The 27,604-nt window shown below is 44.3% G+C and overlaps 1 protein-coding gene across 3 annotated transcripts in view; it reads right to left on the bottom strand.

Moving 5' to 3' along the window:
* Positions 1-2,563: 2,563 nt before the first annotated feature.
* The window catches only part of AXDND1 (axonemal dynein light chain domain containing 1), a 25,618-nt gene continuing 577 nt past the window's right edge, over positions 2,564-27,604 (bottom strand). The window contains exons 2-27 of one of the 3 annotated variants that reach the window (XM_082054122.1): positions 27,200-27,261; positions 22,273-22,426; positions 21,413-21,594; positions 20,945-21,045; positions 20,225-20,351; positions 20,042-20,127; positions 19,015-19,071; positions 18,788-18,893; positions 17,949-18,070; positions 17,312-17,452; positions 16,781-16,885; positions 16,039-16,159; positions 15,337-15,438; positions 14,634-14,800; positions 13,843-13,906; positions 13,189-13,423; positions 10,672-10,885; positions 9,961-10,054; positions 9,067-9,275; positions 8,050-8,146; positions 6,730-7,110; positions 6,083-6,157; positions 5,803-5,934; positions 4,548-4,639; positions 3,529-3,680; positions 2,564-3,055 (exon numbers count right to left, since the gene is read on the bottom strand). In XM_082054122.1, the coding sequence (XP_081910248.1) occupies positions 2,937-3,055; positions 3,529-3,680; positions 4,548-4,639; positions 5,803-5,934; positions 6,083-6,157; positions 6,730-7,110; positions 8,050-8,146; positions 9,067-9,275; positions 9,961-10,054; positions 10,672-10,885; positions 13,189-13,423; positions 13,843-13,906; positions 14,634-14,800; positions 15,337-15,438; positions 16,039-16,159; positions 16,781-16,885; positions 17,312-17,452; positions 17,949-18,070; positions 18,788-18,893; positions 19,015-19,071; positions 20,042-20,127; positions 20,225-20,351; positions 20,945-21,045; positions 21,413-21,594; positions 22,273-22,369 (3,378 nt within the window). In that variant the 5' untranslated portion in view covers positions 22,370-22,426; positions 27,200-27,261 and the 3' untranslated portion in view covers positions 2,564-2,936. Of the gene's footprint in view, positions 3,056-3,528; positions 3,681-4,101; positions 4,279-4,547; positions 4,640-5,802; positions 5,935-6,082; positions 6,209-6,729; positions 7,111-8,049; positions 8,147-9,066; positions 9,276-9,960; positions 10,055-10,671; positions 10,886-13,188; positions 13,424-13,842; positions 13,907-14,633; positions 14,801-15,336; positions 15,439-16,038; positions 16,160-16,780; positions 16,886-17,311; positions 17,453-17,948; positions 18,071-18,787; positions 18,894-19,014; positions 19,072-20,041; positions 20,128-20,224; positions 20,352-20,944; positions 21,046-21,412; positions 21,595-22,272; positions 22,427-27,199; positions 27,262-27,604 lie in introns of those variants that run through there. The other 2 variants (XR_014184201.1, XM_082054123.1) reach the window with 2 other exon arrangements.

Below are 27,604 nucleotides of genomic sequence, written 5' to 3'. Positions count from 1 at the left end.
AGAACAGACTAGGCCCTGTGTGCTTAAATGCCCCCATTCCCAAACTGAACAGCAGGGCAGGTGGGGTGGGAGCCCAGCAGTTGCTGGGGGAACAGAAAGGGGCTCAGCAACAAGGTTTTACAACAAGGAACAAGCTGGGTCCTGTGTCTCATAGCATGTCTCCCTGGATATATGATTTCGGTCACCACCCATGCACACAGACATACACATGCAGGCAGACAAGGTGTTTAGCTCTGGTTCTAGAACAGGAGGAAAAGGAAGAGGAGGGAAGGGCAGGCTGTGCAAAGGGCAGGCTGTGCTGCTGCTCGCTTCCACTGGGGGGTGAGGCAGGACAAGCTCTGAGCTTGTGGGTGTCTCTAAAATATTAGAGTTGACCCTTTCAACCAGCTCCCCCTGAGCTGACAAAGGGGAATCCAGCCCTGCTGGGGATGAACCAGCTGAGAACCTCGAGAACACAATACTTTTCCCTCCTGCAGCTGCCTTGGCAACCTCTACACACAGGGAAGGAACAAAGTCCTCAAAACTCCTGTGTAGCTTTCCTGCCAACAACTATTTGAAAGGACCAGGAATGTACAGCTACTGCAATCCTTTCCTTTGGCAAAGACAGGGAGCACTGTCAAAGGAAATACTGCTGCACTCGCTTTCTCTGACCCTGCTGCCATTTGGGCGGACCTCGGTTCTGTTCCTGCCCTTTTACTTGACCTGCAGCATCTCCCCTCGCTTCAAAGCAGACATCCCCTGCATGGCCATTCCCAGAACCAACCTTCTGCTGTTGGTGGCCTGTAGAGGCCAAGACAGAGGGTACTTTGTGGCCTTTCTCTTAACTGTCCACACTGCAGTTGGCCATCACACACATGCCTAGCAGGGGGTTACCCAGGCAGTTGCTCACTCTTGTATTTTTACTCATTTTTCCAGTCCCTCTTTGCCTGCTGGTAACACTCACACACATTAATTGGTAATATTTCTGTTAAATGCAGCTGTGTCACAAGGATGGCATGCAGGTACTGGCTTAACACTGCTGCAAAAGGACAAGGATCCCACTTGCACTAAGTACCACATATTCTGTATTTAATCAGCCCCTTCAGCTCCCTGGAGTCCCTTTCTGAACACTCAGTGCTCCACAAGTGTTTGCAAGCCTTTTAACAGCAAGGACATGCAGCAAACTGGCCTGGGAAATGGGAAACACCCACCTGTGAAATTATTGGGGATCACTCAAGCTCCAGATGTAACTTGACATCCATCCAAATCCTTCTGCCCCTGCAAAGAGGGCTGCAGGATGGTTGTGGCTTCTGCTTGTGTGTCTGTAAAAAGATCTCAGGAGTGATCCACTCATGGAAAACTAGCTCTGGGAAGTGGAACAGCTCTGTGATCTTCCACTGGTGAACATGAGCTGTGTAGTTACTTCTCTAAGGCTGGTTCTGGTTATTTCTCGTGCTGCTGGAATAGGCACCTGTTTCCCAGCCTAGTGCTAAAGGGTGAAAATACTACATGGAGTGAGCTGCAGATTATCCCTTCTCTGGTCAGTTCTCTGGCTGCATTTCTAACTCTGTGTAAAATGTTCCATCCTTGGCACATCAAGGACTAACATCTCTACAGATAATGTCTCAAAGGAATGACACTGCCTGAAAAACAACTGTCAAGAGACACGCAGCACTGCACCAGGGGACACACATTAACCTATTTGCACTCATACTTGCACAAGTCAGGCATAGTTTTTTCAAACATGTAACTTTTCTGCAGTTACAGAAAAGGCAAATGATAGCTAAGAGCATCCTCAGTTCCAAAGAATACACCTTGCTCCAGCAGGATCTTCTGTATTTTATATATACAGAGCTGGCAGAAACTTGTCATTTTACCTTCAGGAGAAATTACATTCAAAAACCTTGCAGAAGAAAAACATAAAGTGTAGTTCAGGATTAGTGATATGTGATGTTTCCAAAACAGTATTTACTCTGGGGGACCTGGCAAGGGCTGTCTGAGTTGATGTGATTCCTGATCATTTCACTGCCTGCTCTTCTGAGCCAAGAGTGGATCCAGCTGCAGAGTGACACTGAACTTGGGCAGTTCTACTGGTTTTGCAGAGCTCTGTAACTACAGACTGTCCTGAGTTGGGGACCCGACAGAGTCTTGGGTGGCCAACTTGCTGTTGAGGCTGTAGGGGTTACTGTAGATGCAAAGCCAGGGGGCCAAACACAGAAATCATGGGGAGATGGAGGATGCATTTTAAATGCCAGTCCAGTGCACTGAGATGGCAAACTGGCATCATCTGAACTCTGATTTTGTGACCTTGCTTGCAGGCAGCTCTCCTGTGGCAGCAGTTTGAGAAAATAATCCGCATCATGCACAGATTCAGGCTGCTTCATACTTTCTGAAAGAAGGATTAAACCTTCAAAAGAAGATTCAAATAGGAACAAAAATTTGCCTGTACAATTCTGTACAATTTCTTCCTTACCAGTCTGCTAGTCATCTGAAAGTCCAGATAGTGAAGGAGGTACCTATAATCAGATACACAACCAGGCCATGCTGGCACTGAGAAGACAAAAAAAACCCCAACACTTTATATGAGAGGAAAAAGGTGCAAACAACTTTTATTTGCATAGTCCAACAGGGATGAGGCTGAATGAGACAGAGTAACAAGAAGAGACTGAAAAACACAAAGAGGAGGCAAGCACAGGGCAAGGGCAGGGGAGGAGGGTGCACAGGCAGGAGAGATGTGGGTAGGAGCAAGTCAAGGTAGCAATGGTATTACAAGGAAAAGTAAAGATATTAGAACTGTGGGAGGAGGTAGAAGACAAGCAAGACATGTGGAAGTGGCAGAACCAGCTAGAAGAACAGTGTAAATGCTGACATGGCACAGAGATTTTGGAGCAGTGGATGGGAAGTAAGGCAGCACATTGGGGGTGAGATGCTACTACGAATGGGCACCAAGAAACTATTCAGGTTTTGCTCTTCTTTAATGTTTGCTTTTTTTTTGATTTCTTGGACTGGCCAGAGGTAGAAGCTTTGGGAGATGAGCAGGTCTTGACTTCTGAGACACTTTCTTGGATACATTCTTCTGAAAGAAAAAACAAAACAACAAACCAAAGCCATTAAAAATACCACAGAGTAAAGATGTGCCCCAGGTATCGCATTCTTAACAAACAAATTAGCTTCTCCACCCACTTCGATGTCAAAGAGATAGGTTATACTGAAAGACTAAGGGAAAACATTTTATTTCCTGTTCTTTGTCCTTTTCCACTTACAAGGAAGTTGAAGCCAATTACACTGACCTCCTAGATATAGACCCTGTGTTATATGTCAAAATCAAACAAAATTATTTTTAAAACAGACCACGTTCAGCAGTTATTTCTGTCCCGTCTAGAGTCATGGTAAAAGCCTCCTTGCTTGGGCTCTGACAGAGTCCAGACAAAACCCTAGGATCTGCCCAGGAGAGGGTCATGCACTAAATGAGAGATGAATGAGGTGTCCTCTAAGATTATTTTCCCCCTCAGAGTCTAGGAGAGGGTTCAGAGTATTGATTCTCCTGACCTTGCTCTTCTTTGTGTATTGCTTCTGGGATGACTTCCCCCTCTTTCTCTAGCTCAATCTCTAGATCTTTGATTCTCTGCAGAGCTTCTTCCAGCTTCTTTTCAAGATCTTCAGATCTCTCCTCTGCATTCTGAGCACGGATTTCTCTTTCTCTGGAACACAGAAGCAAAGATAATGCTGAAATCTGAAATCTAAGCAGTTGCTGGCAGGATACCTACAAGAAAGATTTAGAAAGCTGAAACATTCAGTAGGATTGACAGACCCTATAAAACACATTTATGGTTTCAGAGAAGGGCATTGTTAAAAGATCTATAAGGGGCTTCATGTCACATCTATGTAAACCCTGCAAATTGAATTAATTTTAAAGCTCAGTGTTTGCCAGCAAAGGGTGAGATGCTGATCTTCATTGTGCAAGGATAAATACAGAGCACAGGCAATTCTGTTAGCAAGGTTAATGAGATGGACTTACCCTGGATAATACAAGCTCACAGACAAAAAAAGAAGTATGAGGGAATGCAATTCAGGGTGCCCAAGGCTGCTTAAGCATAGAATAAGTCGTTACCAAACACAAACCTTAATGTGGTTCTGCACGGAGCCAGTTGGGTGTCCCTTCATTGTGTTCCCCCACGTAGGCACCACATTGCATGGCTGAACCTGCCAAGTTCCTGGGCACTAGCAGGCCCTGGAAGTGCTCAGCTGTGTTCACACAGCACCCTGCAAGTGCCACCAGGACCTGAAGTATTAAGAAACCTTGCAGAAAACCATCATGAGTACCTCTGCAACATACCTCATGAGTACACAAAATGGAAAAGCTGCACATAGATGAGGGAAAGCTGACATGGGTCATGTCTTCAGCTAATATAAATGACAGTCAATGGCTCAAGACAATCAGAATGGAAGGAAATGCAAAATTAGGCCAACAGACACTGAATGAAGCAGAACCTTATCAGAGAACAGAACAGCAGAACTTGCCTGCGATGAAACCCAGCCCCGCTCATGCTCCAGCCACCAGTACTCACAGGACCTGCGCTTGCAGATGTTCCAGCATTGCCAGGGCTTCAAACTCTTTCTGAGAAAAGGGAGTTGAGGGCTTGGAGGCAGTCATCTCCCTCTGGTTGGGAAGAGCAAAACATTCTATAAGTAAACATGAAACCAACAATGCAGGATGTCTCAGTGTGCAGTCACGAGCACCATATCAGCAAAACATGTAAAACCAGAGGCTAGTTCAGACACCAAGCTGATCTTGGCATTAAAAAGAGACCAAAATGCTTTTCTTACACAGACATTAAAGTCTCACTAGCTCGTGGTCTTGGGTTGCTGATGCATCCACTGGATTACAGAGGTTGGAGTTGGCTGTAGCCTGACCAGGAGTGGAAAAAAAACCCAAAACACAGCAAAACAATTTTCAGAGAACAGAAAGAGGCAGCTCCTCACAGGGCCCACAAGGCATAAGCCAGTTTTCTTCATCTGAAGAAGACAACCGGGGTTTTTCTGTAAAGGTAACTGTTGAAAGGCTCCTACTCTAAGCTCTGGAAGGTAACTGTGATTTCCAGGGATTCATTTCTGTAAAGCAAACCAAAGTCCATCCAGAAGCCCTCCTGCGTCTCCCACTGTCACCCTGAACTAGCCGCCCAGTTCTAAAGCATGAGGGACAAGACACATTCAGCAATGCAGCACACTTAAGGAGTGGGACCATTCAGGGACAGTTTGCTAAAGCTCCACAATTCCTGCACCTCTGGGCTCCACTCTGGATAACAGACTGCCCAGGGAATGACTGCAAAAGGCAAATCTATGACCTCTGAAGAGCACCTTTAGCAAAAAGCACTATCCTAAAGGCAAGTGGAGAAAACAAGGACCTAAGAGGCTGAAAAACCTGAACTTCTTGCTTCCCTGTTGTTGTCGGATCTCTCTGAATCTCTGAACCCTCTTCAACTCCTTCCATGTGCTCAGCACCAAAGTGTTTTCACCATCCCAGTCTCTGCAGATAGTCCTGGTTCACACTACACACATCACCTGTCACTGGTCCCACAAAAGTTCCGCGCTGTGGCACTAATGCATAGGTCAGGAGGACAAATTACAGCTGTGACAACTGTTCTAATGATTATTTAAAATTGCAAGAAGAGAGAAATCGGAGAGAACACCAACAGCTTGCACTGCCCTAACAGGTCTGGCACAAGCATTAAAGGTCACATAACAGAGTCTGTGCAGACAGCTAAAACCCAGCTCCAAATCTCTGCCAACAGGCTAAACCATTGGAGCAGTGGAGACTCTTACCCCTGTAACTGAAACAATGTCTGACTTCAGAGACTTCAGGTGAACATTGGAGTCATGTCCGACATATCTGATCATGTCTGCAGTGGCTTCATTGTTATCAGTCAGAGAATCTGTACCAGCACCTGGCTGCTGCTGAGAGAGAAAAAGAACAAGAAATTGGAGATACCACCAGCCTAGTGGCATTCGAGGCAGCTGTAAAGCCACATTTCACATTGCATACACCGAGCAATAAATAAAAATGCCCTGCTGCAAAGTAGCATATTGCAGCTATTGCAGTCACCTGCAAAACAGCAGTTTCCTCTTTTACTTCTGATGTTTCTTCCTCTGTTATGGCATCTTCAGCTTCAAGTTCTTCCTGAGTTGAGGAAATAAGAGTGTCCTTAAGCTTAAGATTTGGCTGCAAATCCTGTAAGGCGCCATAAGGATGGGGTTAGTAGCATGCTCTCTTTGTCCATCCAAATAACCGAGGCAAAGCAAACTGATCTCTGACTTTCTCTTGCAAATATTTAGACCTGGACTCCAGCCACCTAGGAGATCCTGAGTAGGAATATATTTCAAATCACAAAGGAATATACTAATTACTGAATGTTATACAGGCAGGACCTCCTGCAGCATACCTGCTTTGTATAGGCCATGCCACAGAGAAGAAGAGAGGCAGCACATGAACTACAGCACTGACTGTACACAAAGTCATGAACAACGTCACTTTACTTGGGCGTTGAGTTCAGAACTGACGCAAACAAACTGTTCAAGACAATAAATCTAAATCCATTTCCTCATTATCTGAATTTAGCCTGTTTCATATTAAACTAGGCCAATGACAAGCCAACCATCTATAAAACACATCTAATTGTCACAAGCAGTGTCAGACATCCATCTTCATTCCAACTGGTTCAACATAGAACAGCAAATGCAGTTTATATATACCTCCGATCCAAAGAGGTTCCTCTGTTCTTCCTCCGATCCAAAGAGGTTCCTCTGTTCTTCCTCCGATCCAAAGAGGTTCCTCTGTTCTTCCTCCGATCCAAAGAGGTTCCTCTGTTCTTCCTCCGGTCCAAAGAGGTTCCTCTGTTCTTCCTCCGATCCAAAGAGGTTCCTCTGTTCTTCCTCCGATCCAAAGAGGTTCCTCTGTTCTTCCTCCGATCCAAAGAAGTATCTCAGTTTTTCCTCTGATCTAAAGAGATCTCTCAGTTCTTCCTCTGATCCGAAGATGTTTCTCAGGTCTTCTAAATGTAGAATGGAGATACGAGTGCCTTTGATCTCTGAAAGGAGAAGACTACACGCTTGAATCCAATTGCAGCACTCAGCCTAGGAACACATAACAGAAAATAATTATTCAGGGATTACTGAGCAGAAAAAATAGCACTCTCATATTCATCCTGACAGTTAATTCTGTCTTTGACTGTTCCAGGCACCTACCTGGACCCTTCCATCCTCAACCTACAAAGGCTTTCAGACATGACATCTGTCAGTGGCTAATCACTCCCACCAATTAGTTCCTTCAACAAGCCCCTTCTCAGGCCAGTGCAGAACATCCCTGTCACAGCTGCTGTCCCAGCCCATGTGAGGAGAAATGAGCATAAATCCCAGGGGTTAATTTTTCGCTTGCTGAGGTAACACAGAACAGAAGCACAAGTGTTTTCAATCCCTGCAGAGCGGCTTCTTACATTCCTTGGATCAACACCATTTGCCCTGTGCTGAAGGAAGACTTGGGTTTCAGGAAGACTCCACCTCTTACATTTGCACAGGCAAAGCTCAGCTAAACACTGGTGATGTCAGTGGTAGCCATTAAGAGCTTTACACAAAAGTGTAGAATAAGAAGATGGCAGGTAGGCTAGTTGACTGCAAAAACTTTCAACGGCATCTGTATAAAAGTATATTGCACCAAGTACCTCCAGGAACTCCTAAGCACCACTCAAATCTGGATGTACATGGTTCTGACAAGCTTTGAACCAGAGGTAAATTTACTGCCACCCATATGAAATAAAATATCACAGGAGAGCCCTTGCATATGGACCCTGAAACAGGGTAAGGAAAATATTGAAACTGAAGATGACCTGATCCAGGTTTATCATGGTTTCCAGGATTGTGGAGTAGCAGGAAACCTGGGAAACCAGGGTAATCCACTGGAGTAGCAGGAGTCCTCCTTCTTGAAACCCTCACATATATTTTCCTCTGCCTTTTACAAAGCAGATGCAGTCTGATCTACCCCAGACCGAGAGAGCTGTAAACACAGACACCTTTTACCTTGATCTTATTCAGCTCCTTCAGCTCAAAATCAGCTTCTGCATCCATCTCGGCCCGTTTCTTTCGTACGATTGCATCAACAACATCACGGCAGCAGCTGCAAAGATGCAGAACGTCATCAGCCCTGCAGGGGTACGTGCAAATGCTTTATTTCCTTCAGCAACCTCCCGGGCAGTTTGTCTGTGCCAGTGTTGTACTAACCCACAGAGGACGTGTGAGCACAGACCCTGAATCAGGCAGAGGCTTTTGTCCAGGTGACCTGGACTGCAGACTTTCTGTCTGTACATCCTCGAGGTCACCCTCAGAAGTGTGGGCAGAACCCATGCATGTTTTGTAGCTGTACTAGATATAAAGCAGGCACTGCCATTCTTTTTAGGTGTTCCTATCTTATTAAGTTCCGTGGTACAGGACAGACACGGACCTGTTGGAGAGGGGCCAGAGCAGCCACAGAAATGATCCGAGGCTGGAACAGCTCTGCTGGGAGGACAGGCTGAGAGAGTTGGGGTGTTCAGCTGGAGAAGACTCCAGGGAGACCTTATTGCAGACTTGCCATACTTAAAAGGGATCAATAGGAAAGATGGGGACAAAATTTTTAGCAGGGTCTGTTGCGATAGGACAAGGGGTGATGGTTTTAAACTACAAGAGGGGAGACTCAGGCCAGACATGAGGAAGAAATTTGTTACACTGAGGGTGGTGAGAGCCTGGCCCAGGTTGCCCAGAGAGGTGGTGGATGCCCCATTGCTGGAGACATCCCAGGCCAGGCTGGATGGGGCTCTGAGCAACCTGAGCTGGTGAAGATGTCCCTGCTCATGGCAGGGATGGCACTGGGGGAGCTTTGAAGGTCCCTTCCAACCCAAACTGTTCTATGACTCTGTGGTTTAAGACCTGGGAAAAGATCCAAGGACAAACAAATTGGTGAAATCTCTCACCATGGTCAATCTCTTGGCATACTACACTTTTTTTTTTTTTTTTTTTGAGAAAATCCCCTTAAATTGAATTGAAAACTTCCGCTGATACCTGACTATAGAACCAGAGTGTCTGCACATCTCTGCAACCAGCTCTTCAGCTTCATGCTGCAGCTTATTAACCCCCAGAAGTCTGAGCTCCTCGTCCATCTCAGTGTCTGACTTTTGTCGTGGGGGACATTCCCAGGACAAGCGATCTGCTGCCAGGTATTTCAGCAAATTCACCAGCCACATGGTCAGGTTGTGGTGTAGTTCTGTCACCTGTGCAAAACATCAGAGCAAATCTAAACCAGTAATAAATAACTGGTCTTGCCAAGGAGTCTCAAGTCAGTGCATTTCACATAAGTCAATGTTCTACCTAATTCCAGTTGCAAACTGACCTAATGACAGAAACATTTGTTTTTACTATTTTTTCTCACATGTTCATTCCCATTACAAACACATCTTTTCCTATCACAGATCTGTCCTTCTCCCAGTTCTTGTTTAGGATCATACACTGCTTATCAGCCACGTGGCTCTTTCTCTTTTCCAGAATTCAGCAAACAAAAAAATCACACACTACACTTACAGAACATTTAAAAATGCATAGTGAGACCTTCCAGTCTGCAATCCTGGAAGAGAGAAGAAAAACCACTGAGAGCCAGCAGCCACAGCAGCTCTCTGAACAGGAAATATTGATGTTATTCCAGGGGAAATGCTTGCTTAAGATGAAGCAATAAATTATGCTCATGTACTGTATAGGAGAACTCACAGCTATTTTTAGAGGTGTTCTCCTCTGCTCCTTTGGCTGGGAAACAAAAGACACAACTAAACTCAAACAGGAAAGCAGGTGTCAAAGGAGACACGAGCAGTCCTCAACTGCAACTCTGGCCAGTTGGAAATTAAAGGAAAAGCTGAATACTACATATAGTGCTCTTATCCCCCGCACTTTCAGGCTTGCACTTACTCTTTCAGTAAGATACGTGACTTTCTTCTCAACCTCAGTATTCAGAGACAGAACCCATTGCTGAATCATCTTAAAAAATTCTCTAGGTACCACCCTAAAAAAACAAAACAAAACACACACACAAATCCAGAAACGAAGTGAACTCTAGTGCACCAGACCCAAGGATCTTCTGCCTAAAAGACACAGTTTGCCGCCAAACTCAAGGAAAACAACATATTTTAGAACACCATATGCTGGAAACATGACACAGGCATCTTTGTTAATGCTATAGTTGCAGGCAAACTTGTCATTTGCAAGTAATCTCTTAATATATGTTATGCCCATGGTCTGCAAATAATTTACTTCCTTATGATATTTACCAAGGGCAATGGAGCACCATGAGGAGGAATATGCCCCCACAAACCTGAATGTAAATGAATCATATATTCTGTTTTTCCTTCAAACGTCAAGATTTCCAGAGCAGGTGGCAGTTCTGAGGGAGACAGTGATGTTCCAGGAGCAATACTGAAGCCACCAACTGTTTCCACACAAATTGTCAAATCAAAGCAAAAGAAAGGCAGTTGCCAATCATTTTAACACTTCAGTTGATCACATTTATCCCACTGCCAGTTTCCTTCAGCAGGATCCCCACAAAAGAATATTTCTCTTTTCTTACAAGTGTAATTTAATGCACAAGGCCAGCCCAGACACAATTAACACCTCCGTCCTTACGGGAAATGTGGTTTCTCATCGCTCCCAGCTTGATGCAGCTGGCTGGAGCCTATACAGCTCATCGCTGCGTCCATCTGGGCCAGCCACGCAGGAATTTTGCGATAAAACACCTGCAGCTCTGCTTCGTCCGTGCCAGAGCCTCTCTTCAGCTTTTGCACCTTGAATAACCAGTCTTCCATACTTTTCAGCAAGGCTGTCAAAAACTTAATTGTGCCTGTGGAGGAAGAAAATACAATCCTTTAATTACAATTCTTGCAGCCAACAAAAACGAAGCTGGATTCAAAGAAGGATGCCAAAGGGGAATGAACAGCCTATGTGGGAACTGGCTATGCTTAGGACTAAGAATGAGCTGTTTAGTAAGCACCGAATTCAAAGCAAACTGAAATAAAACAGGCTTGATTTGAAGCCCTGATTTTCTTTCTTGTCTTGGCAGACTTGGCTCCTTCATTGCATAAAGGCTTAATATATCACTTTTTAAAGCAGCTTTGCAGTTACAACCCGATTCTTCAAAGATGCAGGTGATACAGTGTGCTAGGATGTGCAATAGTGCCTGGACAAGGTAGTAAATTGCTTGTTCATTCACTTATCTGGCACATGCTGATGGATATTCCCTGTCTACGGTGGAATATGCTTGAACTGTAACGATGTTTGCTCTTGCTATCCAATGTTTAAGCTTTCTTTAAATCCTGGTTAGGTCCTGGCCTCCATGACATGTAGTAGCAAGGATGGCACATTATGCATGTGAAGGTAATGACAATTTTTTTAATATTTCAATGATTTTGATGCATGACTTGGTTTGCCCACTGTACAGCTGTGGGGTAGAACTGGTTAACTTCTCTGCTCTGGATTGGGAGAAGCGCAATGAAGCAGTGTTGGGATGTCCAGACAACAATCTTTTTCTCACAAAAAAAGGTAAGGTACACTGTGAAAGCTCTGAGAAGCGATCAAGGAAGACTGAATAAAAGCGAAGACTGAATAAAAGCAAACACCTTAAGCCAAACCTCATAAATTTAACGTAAGTCCTCTATTATATCTCCTGTCTAAAACAATCTCATAACTCATTGTTCTCTGTGCATCTCTAATCCTTGTCATCAAATACCAAACCCTTTCTATTTCCGGCACATGCTGCTTGAGATCAGGTAATGAGATCCTAGAAGATAATAAATACTTCAGGTAACTGAGAAATACTTCCAGTAACTGAGTCCCATTGCCTTACAGGGCGAAATTACCATGTTGTCTATGTTGTCTCTTACCTGTTCTATATGATCTCTTTCATTTTCACTATTTCTTACCAAAGATGCAATGTAAAGAGAAGGGATATCTTGTCTTTTTTACTGAAAGGCCATTGCATTACAATGCAAAAATGAATCCAAGCCATTCAAAACACACTGCCTTGTGTGGATCAAGAGAATACCTTTCCTGCAGCTCAGTTCACAAAGTTTTTGTTAGAATAAGCTAAGATCCCTTTTTAGGGACTTTCCTGGCTGAAGGAGGTTTGCAGCAGATGTCTGTGTTGCCCAAGCCCTTTGCTCAGACCATGACCAACTATCGAGGCTTCTGACAATCTGCTGTTACCTTTTTGCCGTGCTGGTATCTGACCAATTATAGCCCCATTCCTTCGTCTTTCTGTCACTTTCTAATGAGAGCTACTGGGAATATTTAATTCCTTTAGCTGTCTCTTAGGGTGGACAGACTTACCATTCTACCTCAGCTTTTTAGTAGGCTGAAATATAACATATAGCATAAGATAATGTAGGGAAAAGCACAAGGATAACCCTGAATGAAAGAATAAGATGACAGTATGTGAAGCAGCTTAGCAGACACGAGCAGCAGTTTCTGACAGCACATGATCAGTTTAGTTTTAGCCTGCTAAAAGGTAATAAGCTGATTAAAAAAACAGAGATGAAACAATTCTGAAATGAGGAACGAGTCAAGGTCTTGCAGAGGCAAAGGTTGAGAATTTTAGTTGCAAATTACCCAACATATATTTGTTATCTTACACAGGACATGATAACTTCGTATCAGCAAAACCCACATTTATTTACCTACTTTATTATCAAGATAATTCAATATCTTGATTAAGAAACTTTGTATAAATGATAAAACAATAAAAAAGGTATTACCCTCTGAGACAGTGCTACCTGATTAATGATTTCCAAAGTGATGTTTTACTTAACATTTTAAACACCCGTTCTTTCCTTTTACATTCATTTTCTTTTCCATGCATTACCTACATAATCACATACTGCCCACGTGCCCTCTGCACACAACTTCCCCGTGTTGTGTCTGCATTGCATGTTCTTTGCACTGCATCACATTTAAAATTTCAGGTATTCTTCTTACGTGTGACTGAAAGTTTCTTGGAGTTTGCCCCTTGAATGTTCTTGATTCTCAGCACGTATCTGGGGGTCAAACTTTAGCTTTGGAAAGAGCCAGTATAGACTGTGTCCTTTATTACCCACTACTTTCAGGGCATCCTCAAGGAAAGGCCAAACTGCAAAAGGAGTCATTCCTTACCATTATTCCCACTTATCCTTATATTGTATTGCTGGTAGAGTTCACATGTCGTTTGGCTTATTTCTTCCAGGGCAGTGTGCTGTGGAGACAACGCTCCAGCAGAGTCCTTGTGTCGATTCAGCAGCGTTTGTCCCAGCTCTGCCCAGTGCTCCTGCAGCCTGACAGTGCTCCTCAGACTTTCAGTCCTTCTTAGGTGGACCTCCCCTCTGAACTGCTCTAGATCTCCTTCCAGCATCTGAAAGAAAAGCAGTAAGCTCGCCGTGCCCCCAAAAGTTGAACCACCCCTTGGCTGCAGCAGAAAGGTGATAGAAATCAGGTAAGAGAAGTGTGAGGAATCCACGAGCGTAAAGATGTCACAGTGAGTAAATGGCGTAATAAACTGGAAACTTATTGGTGACAATTCTCAGTGCTTCTCTAGATTAATATAATATATCAGTCACCAGAGCTGTCAAATGCACAACTAAGTTTAATGCGCTGGTTGAACCATGGTATTGCCAATTATAACTTCTCATGTGTAGACCCTTAGCTTAAGCTAAGTTTGAACTGATGTGTTTTTGTTCACATCCGTGATTGGCACTGGGGCTCAGCTAATACATGGTAATTTGCTGACCAGATACCACTCCATAATATGTCTGACCCCTCCCCAAACCTTACATTTATCAAGTTCTTGGTATCTTGTAGGATTTCATCCAGTAGCTTTCCATTCATCGAAGAGGAGCTAAAGCAGAGGGAAAGAAGGGATGAGAGCTGAGATTTGTTCTCTCGCTCAAAATAACACAAACACTGCGTGTCAGTTAAGAAAATACATACTCCCAGCAAGGATGAAAGTCAGGCTCAAGCACATATTGAAAATTCAGGCGTTATTAACTCTGTGATTGAAACCTATAAAGTGATGTCTCCTGTCAATGTACGTACTGGGTGAATTTTTGTATTTTTTACTTGCATTTATGCTTTGCTTTATTTAACATATCACAATGAACTAACAAAAAGCCTGCAAAATATAATCACCTTAACATACAAAATGACTTTGGATTTGAACCCTCGTGTCTCCAAGTCTCATTTTGAGTTTGTACATGACAGAACTGAATGTTCTATTGAAGCATCAATGTGTGTGCATTCAAGTTAAAATGAAAGAAACTAAACAGAAGAATTCTGTTACAGCAATTACAGCTGCACAAAGGACACTCTGGCTCACAGCAGGAAGGCACAAGCCTTGCTCCAGTGAGTTCAACCCCAAACCCACCTTCAGTGTTACCGTTAGGGATGTGATTATCAAAATACATGCGTGGAGCAGAAAAGTCAAGCAGTGAGGGATGTGCAGACTGCACCAGATCTCACCACACCTGAGATTCAGTGCACTCTTTGCACCTGGCCAGTGAGACCTACTGTCGTGAGGCAAAGGTTGAGGTTCCAACTGGCACCTCCAGTCCCTCTGGGCCACTCACGGGTCACTGTGATGGAAGTACTGAAGCCACTTGTTGAGGCTGCCACAGGCGATTTGCAATTTTCCCTGGCTGGACTCCTCGGAAAACTCCATTTCTGCTTCAATGCGAACCAGCCTCTCCCTGAACCGCTCGGTCTCTTCCTGCAGATTGGCCAGGTCTCTCGTGTCCTGCAGGCAAGAAGGTGGGGAAATGGATGGTTGTCACAATTGTTTTGATCCGAATTGGAGGAGTTCTCCCTTTGCTCTAGCTGTTTTGAGATACGCACGTATCAGAGATCTGGGAAATGTCTGTAATTCCACAGCCCAGCCCTCATATACCGCTTGAGAGGGGAGTAGGGTGGCTGACCCTCCCCACGCATGCCAGAACTGAGTTCTTGACTCCTTGATGCTTATGCTATTGACATACCGTGTAGCCCCATACCTATGAGGCCAGAATTACACTGGCCTGGATCTGGTTTGGTTTTATGGAGAAGGTATGGGAGAGGGAAGAAAGCCACAAAGAAATAGGGGCAACAGAGAAAAAAAGTTTGAGATTGGGAAAAGGAGACTTGGAATAAAGACAGAAAAGCAGAGTGAACTCATTCAAATTTCAATGCTTGCTTGAAACTAGACCAAGACTTGCAAGTTCAAATAACAGCCATAGAGCTACATATACCCCCACAGAGACACAATTTAAACAGGTACCCATCACAGACAGGCCCTACCTTTGAGGCCAAGAGGACCAAGAAATGCTTGAGAATGTTGGTCAGTGTTCTTCCACTAACATGGAGCCTGCGAACCAACGTGAACTGGTTTCTGTCTATTATCTGAAAGAAACATTATCTGCCTTGTTTTCTTCCGAGAGGAAAGGCATCTGACAGTAGCAGGGGACCTTTAGCATAAATGAACTGAACATGAAGTGGTTGAGTCCCCTCTCCTCATAATTAAATCTCTGATCTCCCAGACAGGCCCAGAAGTTCTGCTAATAAATTTCAAATTTAAATGGGATAAAGTAGGAGATCACAAACAATGGGGACACACAAACAAGGAACCACAGAATGAACCAAGAATAATATTTTGTGAGGAAGTATAAGTAATCTGGCTATGATACTGTAAATTACAAGGAATAGGAAACTTCTTAGTCAAACCCATCTCTGAATGGAAATACTAATTTCATAGAATTTCTTCCTGCACAGAGTCTGGAGATCCATACCAAAAGTGCTGTGTGAATTAACTGTTTCTGTTCAAAAAATGTACCCATGAAATACAAGAGACCTCAGGAAATTATGTCAGGGTAGGTATGAGATGTGTTACTACCCAATCACACTGAATGAAAATGTTCTTTGGGATGAAATCTGCCCTTGGAACAAGACGGCTAGCAACAATGGCTTATATCTTGCAAGGTGTGACAGAGGTCCTGCACCTACCTTCATAGCCAGGTCACAGGCAGCTGAGATCCAGATGTCTCTCTCTTGGGCTAGCAGCAGAATTTGCTGTTCCAGTCGTCGTCTCTGTAACTCGTATAACTCCCGATACTCTTCCAAAAGGCTAGAAGATGGGAAAGACAAGGAAGTATGTGCACACGTGTTTCTCATTCATGTTTAGTATCTTTCTCCCAATTACTAAAGCTTTTCTAAGTCACCACCTCTTCTCCCTTCCTTCCTCAGTTACTTTCCACACAGCCTGTAAATTCACAGCTCCTTTTACCTGAGCCCCTACAACACCTTTCTGTTATTTCCATTGTAAGTTTCTGATCAGAATGAATACAATAAGTGAATCCATCTGCCTAAGCACTCACCACAGCTCTGATATCAGCCACCTAAATCCTCCATTTCTTAGGTACCTGAGGACATCTACAGGCCCTGAGAAGTTCAGAGCTGCAGGCTCTGCTAGACTATGAAGAGCTCACCAGCTGTGAATATGGGGTGAAGAAAAGAGAATGTCAGCATCTGGGCAACAAATGCAACTTTCATGTTTTAAAAAGTTTTGAAGAGCTTTCTATCCCTTTGGGGAGTTTAGGACGTATCACAAAATAATGGAATGTCATAAACAGCCGAGTTCTCTTCCCCAGAAGGAAATCAATCCTCACCTCTCCTTCCCAACAACCCCAAGAGAGTGATACCAACACACTGCAGAAATCTCCCAACCTCAACTTAGAAAGCAACTTACTTTGCACTCTCTTCAGCTTCCTCCATGGCCACAGCCAGCTCCTCCTGAGTTTCTTCTGCTTCTTTGCTCATCTCACGGTCATGCTCTTGTATCTCGCACAGCTCACTGAAACAGCAGGAAACAGTCCTAATGCAACTTAGCCCAAGCCTAAGGTCTCTTGCAGACACAGCCTGGTGGGCCATATGCTATAATGCAGGGGTCTCTTCCTCCAACACCATCATCTCAGTGTAGGGGTGAAAGGCGTCTTGAGCACCTTTTCACATGCATGTTGCTCCAACAACCCCTTTCTGCAGTCCCCACCAACAAGCCTCCAGTGTGCTAAGGAAAAGAGGTGGCTTTGTCATTATTTGGCACTAAGAGGGTATAGAGAGAGTGTGAGGGGAGGCTCAAGTGTGGTCCCTGTAGTTCTTCTCCAAATCCTAACACTCTCTTCACGCTTCTATGGGAGAAAGATTAGAAAAATTGGACAAAAATCAATGGACTAAGCCTAGGGCATAGAGATAATTTCTTAGGATCAAGCAGGATTCAAACCTGGCCAGCTGTCCAACAGATTCCTTAAAATAGAGAAGTTCTTCTGTAATATGCGTGTCGACCAACCGCTGTGCCATCATTTTGTTGTAGAGGGTTTTGATCTGTTCAGGAATCCTTTCCATGAGATCCACATACCTCTGCCTGCAGTAAAACGAGTAGAAAAGGGTATTTACCCGAGAGTGCAGAGCTCTCTTATGCCATCTGAAGACCCTTCCCTCTCAGTGCACAGGGGGCAATCTCTTGAATGTTTGAACTGGGGAATTCAAACACTCTGGAACAATCCCATTGCTACAAATAGTGGTAATCTGAGCATGGGAACACCGGCTGTGAGGGAAGTAGCAGCTATTCTATATGTGATCACTGAATGTCACACCAATACGGTGGCCACACTCTCAAGGGTGGTGACAGTGCCACCGACTTCAAATTCCAGGTTATTAACAGAGGCTCGTTAGTCCTGGTTGTTTACTAGGCAAGGAAATCCTATGTCACTCCTGGCATCAGACCCCACACCAATTACATGGTGACAGGCTGGCTTTGCTGGACAAGGACATAAGGAACAATCTGCAATAATTAATGCTGCTCCTGACAGGGCTCTGCCATAAATCAAGAGGGGGATGAAGGGTTGGCTGATGATGACCTGAGCTTCGAAAGCAGTTGTCCTCTCTCCACACAGTCCACGCTGACCTGACGAATCAGCTCATGGAAAACGATGTTGTAGATGTTCTGCTCTGCTTTTATCAGTTCCAGCATTTCATGCAGCTGGAAAAACACACGAGAAAAATCACAGCCTTACAAAGCTTGGCCAGCCTTTAACAACAGAAGTTAGCACAGATCTCTCATTTCTTCCGAAGAAAGTTTCCCTTTGAGGACAAAGCACTACTAAATGTATAAAGGGGAAGGAAAGAGCCATCCTGCATGTGTTCACAGGTTTGTATTCAAACGTGTTATGCACTATCCTGACTACCCTCCTGTCAACAACCATGGAAGGTTCTCTGCTAATTCCAGCTATGGCAACGCTCTATATTTTTCAAAAATCCTTCCCCATCACTGTGCAAGAATAACAAAAAATGAGATGAAGCAAAGTACAGATGTTCTTTGACACCTGCTTTTTAGGTGTATAAAGGTTTCCGATGGCCCATTTTGTAACACAGCAGCCTGCCTCCCAATGAAGATATAAGACAGCTATTACCTTTGTTCTACCATAGTAATAATGCCTAATGTATTTCTTTCTGGCATTTTTGCAAGAAATGTAACTTCCTACACCAGCAAGCTAACTGTTCTTTGTGGGTCAGATGATGATGAACAGAAGCTCAACCAAGGAAACCCCTGGTTATGACAGGACCTACAGACAGCAGGCTTGGGCAGAAACTGGCTGCTAGCAGGAACCTTAAGCGCAGCAGGGATAAATTCTGGGGAAAACAGGATGTTCTTTTTCTGGAAACAAGAAAGTTTTTCAGGTACAAGCAAGTTATCCACCTGTGAAGGTCCTGTTACTCTGATTAGCTTGTCTACTCCAGCTTTTTCCAACATGCTGTCCATTGCCTCCATCAGCTGGATCACCTCTAGCCTCCCAGAAGGTTTTCTGACAGACCGGAGAGAGAGACATCATTATTCTGCATAGCGTATTACGATGCTTCCCCAGGAACTGAAATACAAACAGCTGGGTTTTTGTTCCCAACAACTTCACGCAGGGTAGTGCTTACATGGATGGGAACAGCCGCAGTTTCTTTTCACGGTCTTTGAGCAGTGTTGTGTATTTACTGAAACAAACACAAATATTAGAACTTGATCACAAAGCGATCCTCCCAGTGCTAGCTACAGGATCCCACTCTCTCCTGGTACTTCGTTAAGAAGTGACCAATGGGTTTAAAAGTTACTGGTAGGGCCAGAAAAGCACCATGTATCCACATCACCCACACCCAGAGACTGATTACAGGAAACCATTGAAATAAAAAGATAATGTTCTTTTATGTCATGTTGGCAAACATTTGTGCAGATTTCACTCCTAATCTGAGTATTTTAATCCTTGAACAATGAGAAAGAACCTCCTCTAAATGTAGTAAGTTGTCCAGAGAAACCAAGGGGGCTCTTAGTGGCATTTTTTAGACATGGCTTGGTAAGCTCAATTCAAAACTCACAGCCTGGGAAAAAAAAATCCCAAACACACAAAATAAAAACCCCAGAGTGGTTAAACTCAAGATACTAACAGGCCTACACGAGAATAAAGTCAGAATAAGAACTACCCAGAGCCCACCCAGCGTTGCAGCAGAAAGCAATTCTAAGAGAAAAACAGAGAAACTAACAAAACTTTTTAAAAAAACCCAGACAAACAAAAACCAACTACCACCACTCCCCTCAAAAACAAATAAAGGAAAAAAAACCCAATCAAACAGTAGCAACTTCCAAAAGTTGCCTCCAGGGATCAAATCGTACTTCAGCTTCTCCATTCATGTCCAACTACCAGAACTCCCCCAAGCAGCAACACTTGTGTGCAGCAAACTCTCTGTTGGACACCCCAAAGCAGTGGGGACAAAGAGATGGAGGGAGATGTTGCTCTGCAGGGTCCACTACAGCCTGGTCATTAGCATAGGATTTGCATAACCTCCCTTTTATACTTTCCCTTTCCTGATGGTGAGAAGTGTGTTTGGGCAGCATCCTCAGCCTCTCGTCAGTTTATCCCCCCACAGTGAACAGCTGAGGACCAGCCCTTGTAATGCACAAAGCACTCACCCATCGAAGTACTTCAGGGGCAAAACTCCCCTATTCTTCACAATGTGAAATTCCTTGGGAACCAGACTATCTGCTAGGGTTGCTTGCTGGGGATGGAAAAGAGAGAGTGCACAAAAAAATCAGCATAAATGACATAGACACGTTCCTGGTTCCTTCCCGAAGAGGGGACAGAGGAACACTCACAGGAGGACATGGGACTGTATCAAGGCTCCCTCGCCGGTGCCAGCGACTCCCAGCAAAAGCGCTTCTGCTGGCCATTGCTTTCTTGGCTTCTTGGCCAGTTGCAACGTCACACAGGTAAGAGACATCCCTGAAATGGAGAGGAAGAGCTTATTCACCGACCCACCCCGCAGGCAACCCACCAGTCCCTTACTGCCAGCCTGAGCCACATGTGGGTTTGTTCTGCTCAGCCCAAGACTCCCTCCCCTGGGTCAAAAATACAGACAAGATCATGGTTTTTAGGCAGATTAACCTTGCAATGTCTATTGATTTTCACATCTGCTGCCAATGTCCTATTGCATACATGTCCAATGTCTGATAGAGCAAAGCTTTTCACTTCCTCGCACCATTAAGCATTGCTTATTTAAGAAGTGTAAAGCTACTCCCTGCTAAGTCCATTAAAGCCAGAAGAGCTTCTTTTCTTAATCGTGGATCACAGAGCATCCTTGTGAGCCTGGCATCCTTTGGAAGGATGGTTCCAAGGCTTGCTCATTTAGCAACTCGTTATTCCCGAAACATCTTTCCCTCAAATCTCTCCAGCCCAAACTCAGATGTAACAGCTGGTCCATTCATCCAGCCACATCAAGCAACACAGTCACCTACCCGAGGAAAAGACCAAGGGTCTGCATTCCAAGCTCAAGTGTCTTTCCATCGCCCTGGGCTCCTTATCCCTTCTTTGCTTACCTTCCAGCACCCGTCAAACTGACAGGGTGGTCTGTCAGGTGTCTCAACTTGCCTCGACGATTAGGATAATGCCAAATCCGATCTGGGGTTTGCAGGCAGCCCTGCAGACAAGGCACATGTGGCTGTTACTTCTTAGTGAGAAATGTGCCAAGGAGCGGGGAGAGGGAAGGGTGGCTGTCTAAACAAGCTCTGCATTATTATTTTTGTCTTGGAGCTAAAGAAACTGGTGTAGACAAAATAGCCTTGGCAAGGGTTTCGTGGCAGCACCAGGGTGCAAGCATGTTTTGCGGAGACTGGCAGGCAGCTCTTTAGATCTGCATCAAATAGCATAGTCAGAAAAGTAAAGCAACATAAGATAGATTTGTCCTACGAGGTTGGCAAACTTTTCATTTTGCCCAGGGAATGAACACACACCCAATGAAGAGGTGATTTGGTACAGAAAAAGGCAAGAGATGGAAACCTGCTCACCTTGAAGCCCATTGGGGTTTTGGTGGTTTGTGGGGACTGTAAGTACTCTGGGCTGTAGAGAGAACTGCTGGCACAAGTCAGGCTTCGGAAAACCTCCTCTGGAACAAAACTATGCTCCAGGGAGGAAGAAACTGGCCTGATGGGGTCAAGCATCCTTGAGGTACCCCTCAGTTTGGAGATCTCTGGAAAACAGCATGTCAGAACCATTTTAACAGCGTTGATCCATAGAATCATTTTGATTGAAAAAGATCCTCAAGATCATCAAGTCCAACCATTAACGCAACACAGGCACTAACCCATGTCCCTAAGAACCTCATCTATATGTCTTTTAAACCCCTCCGGGGATGGTGACTCCACCACTGCCCTGGGCAGCCTGTTCCAATGCCCAACAGCCCTCCCCAAGAAGAAATTTTTCCTAATATCCAATCTAAATCTCCCATGGTGCAACTTGAAGCTGTTTCCTTTCATCCTACTGCTGATGAAAGAGAAAGCAAAACCAATGATAAAATACAGGGCCGAGAAAAATGGTGACAAGGTGTCTGTTCTCTTACCCCAAATCGGGATCTAAATCACAGGCAGTGAACCCCATTTTTAGATAAAGCACTGGCCACAGGACTGCGCCAAGCTGTCAGGTACACAGACCCTAAGAGATGTTCTAGGCCGCTGAAGTTCACATATTTCTTTAAGGCCATTTTCCTCCTTGCAGATTGCTAGCAGCCAGCTTTCTCCAAAGCTATTAACACCCTGAAACTGCCTAAATAAAGGCAAAACTTAATGCAGAGGAGCATCCTGCTGTTAAAGGGAAGCTGGAAGGATGAAGGTCAGACATACAGCCTCCATGGCCTCCAGTCCAGCCCTACCTGAGAGGTTTGTGCAGACCGAGCCCACCCACAAGGCACCGCTCGCCTTCCTTCCATCGGGTTTTGGTCCAGAAACCGGCGCTCCAGTTGCAGGCATGGTGAAGGTTTATTTTATGTTAATGCTTAGCCAAGGAAATTTGCAGTAATAGGTGATCTAGAAACAGAATTAAACCCATAATTATACTTCACAGGGTTAACGTGTTTTTTTTTCTTGTTATTTATTGTGGGAAAAACCCCTTAAACACCTGATACAACACTCATCAGTTCAGAAGGAGCCCCCAATGCTTTGCTATATCCTCCATCTACAAATGGTGTTAATAATAACTGCTTCTTTTCTACATGTATCTGGGCCAGAGATTTAATTATCTTTGTCTCAAATTACTAATATTACCACTTTTTCTCCTTAGTAATATCTTAGCAATGAAAAAAACAAACATATTTCCACCAGTTTCATCATCTCCATGAATTCTCTTCTGAAGCCTTTTCCTCTCGCTAGCCTTGCCAGTATGTATTTTGTTCTTTATAAATGCTCTTAGTATTAACTTTTTGACCTTTTTATCAGCTGTATCCTTGTGTACTGTGGTTTCTAATTAGCTTAACTACATTTCTTTGCCTTCAGATACATGTTTGAGAGTGTAGGTATAATCTAGGAGTAATCTTGCCAGGTAGTTTCTTGTCTTGCTGCATAAATGGTTTATTTGAAAGAAAATACAGAAGTTTGTTAGAAATGGCTGACAAACTTTTTTTCCCCCTTTAAGAACTCTGTTTGGCAGTACATTACATCCCCACCAGAAAGAATGAGATTAATGACACTGTTCTGTAGCAGCTACAGTTTAAGGACAGAGACAAGACTTTAGAGCATGTGGTACGCAGCTGGAAAATATCACATAAAGTTCTTGGCACACAAACCCTTTTCAGGCCCAAAATAAAGGCAGAAATCACAAACATGATGTAAGTTTGGCAGTTGCTCCAGTTTAATATTTAAGTAGGGAGAGGCTAGAAGCTCTGGCCTGTTCCAAGAGCTATCAGCTCCTTCCCTGTGCTCCTCTCCAGCACTTCCAAGGGCATCCCCTCTAGCAGAGAAACGATGGCTGACATGCAGCGTATAAAACCCCAACTGTCCTTCTCAGCTGGGGTTTAGCCTTGACATTCCCTGCTGCTTTTTAAGGCCTGAAGACAGGCTTTTGTAAAAGTTTCTTCCTATGCACCCAGTCAAGGAGATCTCCCAACCCTCCCAACCTCCTGGTGCCCCCGGGCCTGGCTCTGCCCCAGCAGGGTCATCTCCATCCCGCTCAGCCTCTGGCCGCCCCACAGCCCCCACTGGTGCTCCTCAACCCCCCCAAACCCCAAAGTTAGGCCAGCTGCCCCCTCCTCAACTGGGGAACAGCAGAAGGGCACCCCCATACCTGCTGGCAGCTCCTCTCCGGCTCCATCACCATGGAAACGCTGAGCTCCCCCCACCATGTTCTGGAAGTTTCTCTCCCTCCCCAGCCCCACAAGGCTCATGGCCCCCCCATCTTCTCCCCACAGCAGCAACCCCACGTATCTTACCCTACACCCCCAACCCCACTCCCCCCTCCCCAAAACAGAAGCCTCAGAGAACAAACAGGCCAAGGCAATTTTTTTTTTCATCCCTTAATAGCAAAATATATTTTAACTGCTGTAATACAGTAGTTTATAAACAGCTCTTCCACGTGACAGAACACAGTACAGGTTGCACACAGGGAACAGCCAGTGCCCGGGCCCAGAGCAGCGTCCGGTGGCTGCCCGGCCATCCCCTGCCCACACATCTCTCCCCTGGTTTTCCTTCAGCATGTGGACTGATTAAAGTAATCTGTGCCATTTCGTATTAAAATCCAAACATCAGGATTTCCCCTCTCTCTGCCACCACCCACACAGGCCTTGCCACAGGGTAGCAGAGAGTTCACAGCTCAGACGCAGATCTGCTTCACCTCGGCAGGCTGGAAGCCAAACACACCAACAGAAAAGACATTCTAGGCGTGAAGACTCGGTGCCTCCTGAGAACAAAATCGTCTGTGCGAAAACCAGGACACATTTTGCTATATTAATACTGATTTTTGTGATGTTTCTGAGGAAGGAGCTGGGAGCTTTCCACCTCAAAACTGAGAGAGTTACCATGGAAGCAAGCTGCACGGTTCTTGTGTTGGAAAGAACCACAGAAAACAGTATATACTATTATTAAGAATTTGTAAAGGGCAGGTTGTGAACCTTAGCATCCTCATTACCAACCAGAATACAATATTGCTGGCTCTGGCACTCAGAGCCTAAGAAAACTGAAACAAACATGGTATAATTGACTCCAATTAAACAATGTGCAAAAGAGTATTTCCCCACCAGTACTCTTGAGAAAAAGGAAAATAAGTCCACATTCAAACGCAATTTCAACAAACCCCCAGGAAACAGAAAGTTATCCCAATTGTTAATGCCCTGACAGCACAGTTGCCAGATGCCTTGGTCTACAAGGCTAAAAACCTCAATCTGTCAAAAATTAAGACTAGTTCCAACAGCTGAGCATCCCTTTCTGGTTGCCTTTTGCTTGCCAGATGCTCAAGCCCTCAGAGGCTTTAAACACTGAGGACGCTGACACAGCAAATGCTGATATTCTTTATGAGGAATGACAGTGCTAGCTGTGGAGGAAACACCAAAACTTGGCACAAAGTGCCATGATTTGATCTCCTTTTGAGAACGCTGAGACAGTAGCAAGACCTGACACAGGCATCAAGAAGATAAATCAAGTCCCTAATCCATCACACCCTATTTGAGTGCAATTACAGCTGTATATAAATGTTTTGAGCACCAGAACTAAAATGTACTGGACTGAATTTCATCCTACATTAAGGAGGTGACAAAGCTGTTTGGCCAAAGGCTGAGGTTTTTTGTTTGTTTCTTTAGAAAAAGGAAACTTAGTTGCTCCAGCACTTCTATCCCTTCCTCCCACAAAAGGTACAGTGAAAAATTAAGGATTAATCAACTGAATGTGGTTAAAGTAATTTATTTCACACTCATGATTTTATAAACTAATACGGCCAAGTTTGAGTATATACATGAACCCCTTCCTCTGAAATTAACCCAACTGTTTTAACAAAGTAGTTCTAGTAGGAGATATTTTCAGAGGAGAGTGACATACGCAAACACTGGATTTGGCAAATTTGACCTGACAAAACGTCCTTTCTGAAGGGTGAGATTCTTGCTTTAAGAAAAGTGAAAACCTGGAAGAGTTTAAGTATCATCTAGCTTTCATGACATTACTTTTAACTCAGGTGAATAAAAAAACAAAAGCCCAAAAGAGTCTTACATGGATGGGAAGACGAGCCCATCAGCAGTCCCAAGACTGCTGGTATCAAATACCTGGGCCGTAGGTCAGTAAGGAAAAGCTGTTACCAAAAATGGCCAATAAAGAACATTTGAGTAATTCAGAAATCCCTGTGACCAAAGTTAAGGTACCTCCATCAGGTTACCCTCCCTCTCCAATAATGGGAGCTGCAGTTCCAGTAAAACCGGAGAGATACATACTCGGATACTATGCAAGTTCCCTTTTGCGCTTAGCATCTGACAGAACAAGGAAACTGAATGCCTAACTAATGCCTAATTAATAGATACTGAAACACCAAATTCACATACTGCTTCTGCCTTTATCTGTGTGTATGGGAGGGACCAAATTAACATAATGCTTCTGCCTTTGTATGTATGTATGGGAGGGACCAAATTAACATAATGCTTCTGCCTTTATCTGTGTGTACGGGAGCGTGTCCTACCCAGGCACTACCTGTGGAACGGATCTTCACCTGAAGGCCCCACTGACACAAGAGCAGATTCAGGCAGATAAAAAGCAGCTCTGACTCCAGACACTGGGTCAAACCCTCATTTTCCACTGACAGCGTTAGAAGCTGCTATGATACAGGTTGGCAAGAGGCACCAAGATGTGCTGGCATATGGAACTGGACAGAGCCATTTCAGATGAGAACATGCTATGTACCTGTAAAGTCATTTGCGTTTTCTTACAGTTGGGTCATAGTATTTCAAAATCTTCCATACTAAAGGAAGGTTTAATGACTTGTATACCTTAAAGCACCTGCCATATTAAAGCAAAAGCTCTTTTACAAGTTAATTGTGTTAAAAGAATTGATTATCTGGAGCAATAGAAAGGTAGTAGCTAGAAGAAAAACAGTTCCTCTAGTCACAAAGGCCTTCAAGAGAACAAAAACGCTGTCAGTTGGGAACTTAATGAAAACAGAAAGAACAAATTTTCAGTGTAAAAAGTCATATAAAGACTACACACACTGTGCCCTGCTTCTGAACCTGGTTCTCCAATGCAGCCACAAACTGACAATCCCCTCCTCCTCTGCCCATTTTAAATCTGTAGGCAGCCAATGTACACAGAACACGGTTCAGAGCCACCCAGGAATACTTTGGCTATTTTCAGAGCAAGGAGGCAAATATCCTGTTGCTCTGCCACTTGTCCACATCATAGCAGCAGACAGGATCACAAAGAAGTTTTGTAGACATCCCACTACCAAAAGGGAGAAAAAAATTGCAAAGGGATGGCTAAGGAAGATGGACGGACGCCAACAATGAGCTACAAGCAAATCTGATTAGAGGAGCTACTGTCCAGAAGAGCAGCAACTTGGGGGGACCCCTGGATGAGCAGGATTCCAGTAGACTCCACCTTCAGCTCAATGTTTAACTGGCATGGGAATGGCTCAAAGTGGGACAGCATGTAGCACATGCTGTCTATGAAGCCTGTTGCAACCCAGGTCAACTGGTTTGCCTCAGTAAAAATTACAGTTTCTCCCCAATAATCAGGAGGCACAACTTCCTTTAGAAAAAGTCCATAGTGAGTTAGGTCATTGGTACAAATACTTGGAGGACAACTCTGATACTCTGTGATGACACAGCCCGAGTGTACCATTTCTACATCTTCATAGGACAGGACCATGAACGTGGTTTTAAGTAGTACAGGAACGTGGGCTGCAAAAGATGGAGAGGCAGCAAGTTAGTCACAGGAAAATCGCTCCAGCTGGGGTGTGGTCTGAACTCAAACTTCCCTAACAGCAAAGATCAAACGGCATTTTCACATCCTGCAACACTATTCTTATCCTCGCTAAACAGCGCGTGGAAACGTAGCTGCAGCCACAAGCTGTTTGCCTGCCACCCACCTCACCCCAGTTCTGATACACCAGGTAAATGCTGCATCTAGCGGCATATTGTGTCAAGAAGCCAGTCATTTATGATGGCAAAATCTTAACTGGGGAAAATCAAACAAAATAGAGTTTGTCTGAGGATACACCTTTGGTTAAAACTGATACCAGCT

This window comes from Streptopelia decaocto (genome assembly GCF_964273445.1).
Source record: "Streptopelia decaocto genome assembly, chromosome: 5".
Classification (NCBI taxonomy): Eukaryota; Metazoa; Chordata; class Aves; order Columbiformes; family Columbidae; genus Streptopelia; species Streptopelia decaocto.
The sequence above is the reverse complement of the archived record's forward strand: the minus strand, read 5'-3'. Positions and strand labels throughout refer to the sequence as shown.